Source organism: Populus alba, chromosome 14, assembly GCF_005239225.2.
Source record: "Populus alba chromosome 14, ASM523922v2, whole genome shotgun sequence".
Classification (NCBI taxonomy): Eukaryota; Viridiplantae; Streptophyta; class Magnoliopsida; order Malpighiales; family Salicaceae; genus Populus; species Populus alba.
The window spans coordinates 6,510,953-6,520,720 of NC_133297.1; the positions used below are offsets into that span (position 1 = coordinate 6,510,953).

A 9,768-nucleotide genomic window follows, 5' to 3' on the forward strand; every position below is an offset into this window, starting at 1 on the left:
TGTGATTCAATGTGGTTTCGAGCTTGAAGTTCAGGTCTTGACTGTTTTGCTTGGGTTTTATTTAGCTTCTGATGGCGTTGCTTTTACATTATTTGATCAAGTAGAACATAAAGATGATGTTGTGTTGTGGAGTACTGCGATGGCTTCGATTTTTGTTAAGAATGGGAAGTATAGGGAAGGTGTTGATTGCTTCAGGAGAAATGCTGAGTTACAGTGTGGGAGCTAAGGATGTTAGTGTTTTAGTCCTTTGCCCGCTTGAGCTGATCTTGGAGAGTTGTGTTTAGGGAAAGAGATTAATAGGCTGCTGATAAAGAGTGTTTCGCATCCTATGATTGTCTACACGTTATTTCCAATTCATCAATCCCACACCCTATGCATCACATGGTTCATAATTGTCAAGGGATGACAGTTAAGTGGCTGTTTTTTATACACCCTGATTGTTTAATTCATGGTGCTAGTCTTCTCGAAGAACAAAACTTAAAAATCTACTTGTTACCTATTACACAAAATATAAATTTGGTTAAGTTGAAGAGCAAGCAATCGAACTTTGAAGTTAATTAAACCGTATGATGGGTAAGAAGACCTCTGGAAGTTCAATGTTAGACCACAGATGTAAAGTTTGAACCGTGTTAGGCTATAGTTTCACTCTGCTCCCATGCTACAAGGTGCTGTTCATCATAACAGCCATCGTATAGAAATCTTTGTAACTCAATATTTCATTGCTTCGAGGCCCATTGATTCTGGGATTCATTTAAAACAGCTTTGGTTACTTATTTACATTGAATTCCTTCTTAGTGAACTACGTAACTTAATTAATTTAATGCATATGTTGCATTAAAAGAGCTTTGAAACTGCCACTGTTACTAGTTCTTGCAACAAATGCAGCAGCAGGAGCATCTTCTTATGAAAGCACACGGTTTCTCTCTATTGGACAAGCACATACAGATGCAATCTCACACCAACACTCACAGAGGGAGTACCTGTACACAGATGAAAAGAGGAATCCTTGAAGTACTTCTTGTTCATGCTAAAGGCATGAAGCACACAAATCTCATCGGTAACTCTCCCTCTCCGAGCTATATATAGACCACATAAAGTGTGATGTTTGCTTGTGGTTCTGTATGCGCACCCGTTGAAGTTTTTTGCATATGCCTTCTTTCATTTTGACCTGATTTGAGCCTATTAACATTCCAGTTTCGCCTTGGTTACAGGTCCACCAGTCTATCATGTCATCATACAATGTGGATCTCACGTGCATAAAAGCAAAGCATCATCAGGTTCCCACCCTGCCTTTCAATTTACTAGGTTGATATCTTGAGCTCCTACGGCTAGTTTGTTCAAGTACCTTAGTAACTCAGTTTCATGACTCAGGCAAAGATGAAAAAACATGGTGGAATGAGAAATTCAGGTTTGACTTCCCATTAGCTGATTGGAAACAGTTGACCCATCTGAAATTCAGAATCATGGACCAGGAATTCTTCACTGATGGTGGATTTGTCGGTGAAACCATGTAACGTCTAGAAGCCATTCTTGCCCTTAATTTTTTATAGAAGCTTAATATTGCATGGTTTTTTGTTTTTGTTTTATCTAAAAAATTCACGCTCCTTGCCCTTTAGGGGATCATGTAACGCAAAGAAGACACATGACGAACCTAACAACATGTACGCATGCAGATATTTGGTCTTACTTCTAATTTCACATGGAACAATATCATTCGTAAATGGCTAAATCAACTATCACATCTATGTTTTTCCTCCTTTGAAGCTTGACAGTGAATATCTGCATAAATTGTGAATGAAACTCTCATTCTGAGGAATGATAGACAAGATTTGTCGTGGAAACTATGCCAGGGTGGTTTTCTAACCCAAAAGTAATGGCAACGAGGAATTTCATCAAATAATATTTTCTCGTGGGTGTAGTGATATTGCAGAGACTTGTCTCAATCCACTGACCAGTTTGTCTTCTTATGATTTTATTTTGATGTTGTTTTTAATTTACGTGTTATCTGTGATTTAGAATTTACCTTGGAGGAATAATAGATGAGGGGATTAACAGAGGAGTTCTAGAAATGATGCCAGCTCCATATAATGTGTTGCTTGAAGATGACACCTACAAAGGAGAGATAAAGATTGGACTCAAGTTCATTGCCAACGTAAGCAAACATTGTTATTTGACATCCTTTAGTTTCTATTGTAGGCATTAGTGGATTAGATCACTGAAATTACGTAAAATCACCGTTTTTTGCAGACAGAAGTGCTCCCAGAGAGGACATTCCTTGCACAGGTGGATGAACCAAGACAACCGATATGCAGATCCATTATAAATCTCTGGAAACTCTCATGGTGGAAGTTGTGGATTCATCATAGTCAGAGGAGTACTAAAAATAAGACAGAGGAGGAATAAGATGGATCATAATCCTGAATTGTAGTCCTGGGAATAACTTGGTTGCGAAACGAGCAAGATGAATTGAAACTGTGGGATTTGGATCATATTTCGGTTATCAATTTGGGAAATGTTTCCCTGCTTGAAATTCATTTAGAAAATTATCAGATTCTGTTCCTCATTGTAGCTGCCATACATTGATTTATAAGCGAGCAACGACAGGTTTCAGGGTTCTCTCTTCTTCTTGTTTTTTTCGCTTAGGAACCCTTTCTTCTTGTTTTTTTTTTTCCTGGTAATTTTTTTTTTAGATTAACGTGGGTGTCCGGACCAGCTTGCGCGCACCTCGACTAATCTCACAGGTCCTGAAGTTAATGACCATGTAAGCCTCCAGTGGCTATCATATGAGCAGCCTAGGGTTTGAACCTGAGACCACAGAGAAAGCAAACCTCTTGATCCCAAGCTTTTATCACTGGGCCACCACGTAGATGATTTTTTTCCTGGTAATTTTGTATGGACAGGTAGGCTACTTGTTTTGCATCTTAAAAGTAAGTTCATGCGTTTGCTGAATAAATAAATATTTGACCTGATAATATTGTGATTATATTTCTCTGCAATCCCAACGGGCCAAATTAAAAGAACACGCAACACATTTGCGAAATGGTATGCACGTCTGTCTCGGGAGTCAAGACCCATCCGAGGATCTCTGTGTTTCATCTAAATAACGTTTTGAGGAAATGGGTTTCTTTACAGATGGGCATGAGTTTTCTTTTGGACAGATAGGGAGAGTTCTTCAGTTATTTACGAAGGCTAATGCATTCCACTTGTCTTCTAAGCTAACCCCCGACCAAGCTAACAACTATTCTAACGTATTCAACCAAGAGTTGCATGTTCTTCTTCTTCCATGTTTTTTTTTTCTTTTAAGAAATAAAGTTCAGCTATTCGTGTACTAATTAATAATTCCCAGGTTTTAAATTGGGTATTGAATTGATGATGAAAGTGCTGTCAAGTTTCATTTACAACTTTACTTTCTGGTCCTACCAACTTGGAGAAATAAAGAGAGATTCTCCAGTGTGAGGATGAAGCATGTTGCAGGTTTAAACGTTCACCAACCAAAAGAAAAATATAATTTAGGGTTTGGATATTTTAGGCTTTCAAAAGAAAAATGGTGGTGGGGAGATATTAAACATGGCTTCTAGCTTCTAGTTCACATGCAGATTTATAATCCTTACCATCCGAAATGATGAACGTCCTTTCTTCTTCTTCCCTTCCCTTCTCCTTTTCTTTTCTTTTTTAATTAAATGAACGAATTGTCTTGCATGATCATATGATTTTTTTCTCTCACTCTCCCCATTTGAAAAACAGTTTATATTGACAAAACTAAGAAAAAAATGTCGGAACATGATGGTACAAAACTAAACAAAATAAAAATCATTTTCAAAAAAAAAAAAAAAAAACACGTTGAGTTGTTCTAGGCTAGACAGCCCTGCTGGCAGCCCCTTTAACTACCAAAATGATTGGTGGCGAGGCCTGGCCGCCCCTTTAGGCTGCTACGCCAATTGGCCGCCCACCACCCCTTTCTTCTTTTCCCCTCTCTGTCTTTTTCTCTCACTTCTTTCCTCGGCACTGGTAATTTCTTGTGTATCGTACATAATTTTTCTATTTCGTACGTATAAAATTATTGTAGGATAAACGGTGTATTCTATTATCGATAGCTATCTTTTTGCTACGCCTACCAGACATCCATGCCAAATTATGATATTTTCACTTTTCTTTTCTATACATTATCCTTTCCTATACGTACATATACTAACTTATACATATGCTAACTTAAATATTAGAGAATTCCTTATTCATCAAGGGATTTATTTTTAAAGGAACGACTTAGACGCATAACTTAGCCAGAAAAAATCTATTTATGTGTTAAAAGTTTTTCTTTGGCTTCATTAGTATTGTTGTTTGTGGAAAAACTAAGTAAAAAGTTCATTCATTCCCTTCACCTGTCACCAACAACTCTTTCTATAGTTGACGAGATTCTAGTACAGGAGAGAGTGATTGATCTACTCACCATAGTAACTTCAATTTTTTTAGGTCTCTAACATCTTTTCTATCAAGTACATATATTTAATGATATTGTTGCAACAGTGTAAATACATATTTGTACTATTTTTTCTACACAACAACAAGCTCTTATATATATGCACCAAATGCATAAATACCATTTCAATTCTTTAAAGAGGCAAGATAGAATGACATGCATGTGAGTAATGATTGCACTGCTACTCCTAAAATGAGTTACACATATCGTTATCACATGAAATGCTCTAAATAATCTAATTATTATTGATCCTCGTCTAATTTAAGTATTAGAAAGTTGCTCATTCAATGACAAACTTATTTTTATATGAACAATTCATGCCGAGAACTCAACCAGGAAAAAATCATTTATGTGTGACTTCATCATAGTATAATCCAATGGTATATTGTGGAGGCCCTCTCCCACAAAAAAAAAAAAAAAAAATTTAAAATTTCGCAATGAACTACGAATTTGGTGGCATACCTTCTTTGTTTTTTTGTCTAGGAGGAGTTTGGTTGGCATACTTAAATCACTGGACATGTAGTTTAATGGAATTCTTATAAAAGGAAATGATATATGCTTTGATTGCCCAGCAAATGGTCTTAATTGCATTCTAAAGAAGGGTCTTCATTGACGAATTATGTCCATAATAACAAGCATTATAATGCGAATCAGATCATAATTCATCCTGGCATTTCCTACATCTCAAGATGGCAGACTCCCCATTAAAATAACCCAAAATGATTCGTTGAGATTCTCTCAAACAATTTTATTATTCATTTTGTATTCAGCAGCCCAATTATTACACACCACAGAGGCACCAACCCATAAATATTCATGTCCAACTAAGATGTACTTTGCATGTTCTATCATATCCCTTCAACAACAAGACCAACAGCCTCTGCTTTTTCTATCCATTATTGATTCTTTCTTTGAGAAAAACAGAGTCATTTCTGCAACTCCCCGTCTTTCTTGATCTCATATCAACAAACACAACAATCAAACGGCAGATATTTTTGTTTTTTTCATCTTTTATGCATGATTATAGGGTCATGAGTGCTTGTCTAAAGATAGTGTTTCTTTTGGAAAGAAAAGGCTACGGGGAATCAAGAGAAGAGAATCGTAGGAAGGAGGGAACTGTTTCAAACGGTCATCAACAATATCCAGCTTACTAGCTAGCGAGTGTCGACAACTGTTACAAAATTCAAATCTGCCCTATTAAAGGTAAGTTTAAAGGAAAAGAATGTCTTCGAATTTTCAAATTTCTGTTGGTTCAATTCTAAGAAAAAAAAAAAGAGAGAAGTTACAAGTCTTGCTGAAAATTCAGTGCATTATTACATTTTCTGATAACAATAACGACTTGTGACTAAGCCCTTTTGCTTTTTGTAGCACGAAAGGAGAACAGTTCCTTTTCTTTTCTTTTTTTCTTTGTGATCCTTTTTCCTTCTTCTCTCATACATAAATTCTGCATTTTAAGCCAAATCCCGGGTGAAAGTATGGGATTTGAGCTGAGCATTCCTAGATACCCCACCGGTGAGTTTTGTTTTGTTAATGATCAAAAGAAGTCCTAAGATCTAGAGCCCACTAACCAAATTTCTTACACTTTCATGATTATCTTGCAGATTTCTGATCAAGTAGGCCACAAGTCTTGATCTTTAAATGGATAATTCGTCCAGTTTTGACGAAGTTTCGGATCCCGGTTATCAACCTTCACCTTCTTCCTTGGATCAAAATGATCAACCAGCCGTGGAAACTCCAGGGTACTCAACAATGAGTGGTGATTCATTCATGTTCGGCAGGACTTATTCAGAGACCTCAGCCTTTTCTGATCCCATAGATGATAACAGCTATTCAAGTGAGCCTTCTCCTTCTCATTGGCCAGTAACCAAATCTGGAGCACAACATCAGGCTATGCTTAGAAGACTAGAAATGAAGCAACAGAAGCAAGTTGCGGATGACAAGTTGGATGATCAAGAATCTGTTGACTTGGGTGGGGTTACATAAGATAATTTGTGCCTTCTTGCTGAAAAAATTGTTCATGTGATGAGTGAGATGGTAACACAATTTTTGCATAATTTTGGCAGAACTTGAGATGATGAAAGAAAGATTTTCGAAGCTTTTGCTTGGTGAAGACATGTCAGGAAGTGGCAAAGGTGTCTGCACAGCTGTTACTATATCAAACGCCATAACAAATCTCTACGGTATGCATAATACATACACATCAACTTGATTTATTAAAAAGAAAATAATGTTCTTTCTTCCTGTTATCCAGTTCTCTGTCATTGCTTATCTTTGATACTTTCTTCAGCAACTGTGTTTGGGCAAAATTTGAGATTAGAGCCATTGAAACCTGAGAAGAAATCGATGTGGAAGAGAGAAATGGATTGCCTTCTTTCCGTATGTGATTACATAGTAGAATTTATCCCCAAGTCTCAGAATTTACAAGACGGAACAGCTCTTGAGGTGAAGTTTTGTTAGCTATCAACCAAATTTCAAAGAGGCTTTTGAATTCTCCTATTTCTAACATGATTGATTGGTCTTTCAGGTGATGGAAAGTAGACCAAGATTAGATATTCATATCAACCTTCCGGCATTAAGAAAGCTTGACGCTATGCTCATGGTAAGGAAAGCATTCATTTGCAAGAAATTAGAACATCTCTGTTTTCATTACAGTGTCGTATATACAAAGTTCGTTATAACTTGGGTTTTATTTGACAGGAAGTACTGGATAGTTTCCAAGATAGAGAGTTTTGGTATGCAGAACAAGGAAGCATGTCATCAAAATCAACTCTTTCAGGCTCGTTTCGGAGAGTTATTGTCCAACGTAAAGAAGAGAAATGGTGGGTGCCAGTCCCATGTGTTCCCTCTGGTGGCCTCTCTGAGAAGTCGAGGAAGCACTTGCGACACAAACGTGACTGTGCATATCAAATTCACAAAGCTTCCATGGCAATTAACAGTAGCATTCTTGCTGAGATGGAAATTCCAGAGACATATATAGCATCTCTTCCCAAGGTTAGCCTCCTTGCTGTTCAAATTACTTTACAAAAATGTAGTGATTCTGAATTTCTAAAGCCTGGGAGTAATGATAACTAGGTTCCATTTTCTAAAAGCACCATGAAATTTTATAGAATTGCAAAGACATGTCCTATCGAGTTTCTTGATATTGACAGTATGTTATATCAAAATGTTTTTTCTTTCAGAGCGGAAGAGCGAGCCTGGGGGACACAATTTACCGCTACCTGTATACAGCGGACAAATTCTCCCCAGGACATCTTCTTGACTGTCTCAACCTAGCTTCAGAACATGAAGCACTTGAGCTTGCAGACCGAGTTGAAGCTTCAATGTACACATGGAGACGCAAAGCATGCCTAAGCCATTCAAAATCCTCTTGGAACATGGTGAAAGATCTCATGTCTGACATTGATCGAACAGATAAAAATCATATTCTAGCAGAAAGGGCCGAGACCTTGCTATTTTGCCTGAAGCAGAGATACCCCGAACTTTCACAGACATCCTTGGACACTAGCAAAATCCAGTACAATCAGGCAAGTTGTGCGATCATTAATCTCACTGCAAAATATCAAATTTATTTATTTTTTCAACAGGGGTAAATGGAAAGATAAATGTTGCAGGATGTGGGACAAGCAATCCTAGAGAGCTACTCAAGAGTTTTAGAAGGCTTAGCATTCAACATTGTTGCTTGGATCGAAGATGTTCTTTTCGTAGATAGGAACCAAGAACAATAGGAACCAGAGTTCAAACATCAGTGATAGATATCATATCTTAATCAAGGTGCTCTCTCTCGGATCACTGTCCTACTCTTTCTGTAATGCATAAGCCTTGTGAGGAATCTAGGAAATTTCATTTACTTTTTTGTGTAACAGGTTGAAGGTAGTAGTTCTTACATAGGAAATATCTTCTGCATAGGTGAAGAGATCTTTTGAGCAAGATTTGTACATTCTGCATCCACTTAAGAATTTCCACAAGAATTTTTGTTATCGCGCGATTCAGTTTCAATCCACAGTTCTTTCCCCACATAAATTTGAACTCGAAAGAAAAGAACTTTTTCAAACATCAATTGATAAAGTAGAACAACAGAGGATAAGCAAAGCAGGAGCAATCAAACCCAAATTGTTGCCTCATCATCTATACAATAGCGGTCGCTAGTCAGCAATTCAGGCAGCTGTCATACTTTTCATAAGTGATATCAACAAAAGATTCCAAAAAAAGCCATTCTGATGATTTTTAGTGGGTTACCACTACTACCCTGTTTTGAACATCAGTCAATGAATCACTCTTGAGTATTAAAGGTAGCAAGGGTCGTTTTCTTGGAGCAGAAGAAGATTCCAAAGCATCAATCTTGGATTTGCATTTGTTATGGTCCCCTTTGTTTTCCTCCAGGCACTCCTTTAGTGCTTCAGCTCCTTCTTGAGACAGTTTCTTCCTTGTGCCATCATTAGCTCCAGCATTATCACCACCACTACTCTCTCCCTTCTCATTATCCATTGTACCCGAATAATCCTTCACATTCCACACAAAACTTCATCAAGAAAGATATATTTAAAAGAAAAACAAAATTATCAAGAAAGAAACATAGAATTCTGGTGGATTCTTGAATTTTTTTTCTTAACACATGCAGAGCAGAGCACTCAGGGAATTTGGTATTGAAGATCAAGAACCAGCTTAAGGTTTAAAGAAATTGATGAGCCCAAAACTTTGAAGTTGATAAACTAATTTAAAAATATCGATGCTTCAGAACAATTTAAAAATATATAAAAAAAGGTTATATTAAAACTAAAAATATATAATTTTTTTAAAAATATTGTTATACAATGCTAAACGGGAAAACAAAGAAAGGGACTATCAACGCAGTCGCTTTCTTGATGTTAATCCATTGACAATGGCGATTTTGTCTATTTAGAAAACAAATTAGGCATTAATCTCTAAAAGAAGATTTTGCCGATTTATAAAATATCTTGATGTTAATTTCTAAAAAAAAGATTTTGTTGATGAAAGAATTATTTTGATGTTGGTCCTAAAAATAAGATTTTATTGATTTATGAAGAAATTCTACGTCAATTTCTAAAAAAAACAATTTCTTCGATTTATGAAAAGTTTTGATGTTAATATCTAAAAAAAAATATTTTTCAATTTATAATTTTAAAACAGGTATTAGACCTGTATGAATGGTGAAAATATAAATTTGACCCCACTCTTTTGATTGTGTTCAAAATAAACCTTGAGAGGAATACTCAAGTCTCAAGGTCTATGCGAAGTCAAGTTGACCCAGCTCGGGTCCACTCACAACAACA

General features: G+C 36.5%; 2 protein-coding genes across 4 annotated transcripts; both read left to right on the forward strand.

Moving 5' to 3' along the window:
- Nucleotides 1-990: 990 nt before the first annotated feature.
- LOC118041902 (elicitor-responsive protein 3) lies at nt 991-2,403 on the forward strand. Its single transcript, XM_035049411.1, has 5 exons — nt 991-1,057; nt 1,212-1,277; nt 1,372-1,510; nt 2,017-2,152; nt 2,248-2,403. Exons 1-5 carry the CDS (start codon nt 991-993, stop codon nt 2,401-2,403), a joined length of 564 nt encoding a protein of 187 aa, XP_034905302.1.
- A 2,915-nt stretch (nt 2,404-5,318) lies between these two features.
- Nucleotides 5,319-8,454, forward strand: LOC118041646 (rop guanine nucleotide exchange factor 3). Of its 3 annotated transcripts, XM_073404198.1 has the most exons (10): nt 5,319-5,680; nt 5,846-5,989; nt 6,079-6,446; nt 6,541-6,657; nt 6,765-6,919; nt 7,002-7,076; nt 7,175-7,468; nt 7,657-8,001; nt 8,089-8,248; nt 8,341-8,454. In XM_073404198.1, the coding sequence occupies exons 3-9, from the start codon at nt 6,116-6,118 to the stop codon at nt 8,200-8,202; spliced, it is 1,431 nt and encodes a 476-aa protein (XP_073260299.1). In that variant the 5' UTR covers nt 5,319-5,680; nt 5,846-5,989; nt 6,079-6,115; the 3' UTR covers nt 8,203-8,248; nt 8,341-8,454. The 3 variants fall into 3 exon arrangements, with proteins under 3 accessions (XP_073260299.1, XP_073260298.1, XP_034904993.1); XM_073404197.1 differs by having other exon boundaries at nt 8,089-8,454; XM_035049102.2 differs by lacking the exon at nt 5,846-5,989 and having other exon boundaries at nt 8,089-8,454.
- The last annotated feature ends 1,314 nt before the right edge of the window (nt 8,455-9,768 follow it).

What these genes read in the sequence shown, in the direction of transcription:
- LOC118041902 (XM_035049411.1), top strand. Translation starts at nt 991, where the DNA reads ATGAAAAGAGGAATCCTTGAAGTACTTCTTGTTCATGCTAAAGGCATG. An exon ending in GAAGCACACAAATCTCATCG is followed by an intron (nt 1,058 to 1,211) that starts GTAACTCTCCCT and finishes CCTTGGTTACAG; the next exon opens with GTCCACCAGTCTATCATGTC. An exon ending in TAAAAGCAAAGCATCATCAG is followed by an intron (nt 1,278 to 1,371) that starts GTTCCCACCCTG and finishes TTCATGACTCAG; the next exon opens with GCAAAGATGAAAAAACATGG.
- LOC118041646 (XM_073404197.1), top strand. Translation starts at nt 6,116, where the DNA reads ATGGATAATTCGTCCAGTTTTGACGAAGTTTCGGATCCCGGTTATCAA. An exon ending in CGCCATAACAAATCTCTACG is followed by an intron (nt 6,658 to 6,764) that starts GTATGCATAATA and finishes TACTTTCTTCAG; the next exon opens with CAACTGTGTTTGGGCAAAAT. An exon ending in AGCTTGACGCTATGCTCATG is followed by an intron (nt 7,077 to 7,174) that starts GTAAGGAAAGCA and finishes TTTATTTGACAG; the next exon opens with GAAGTACTGGATAGTTTCCA.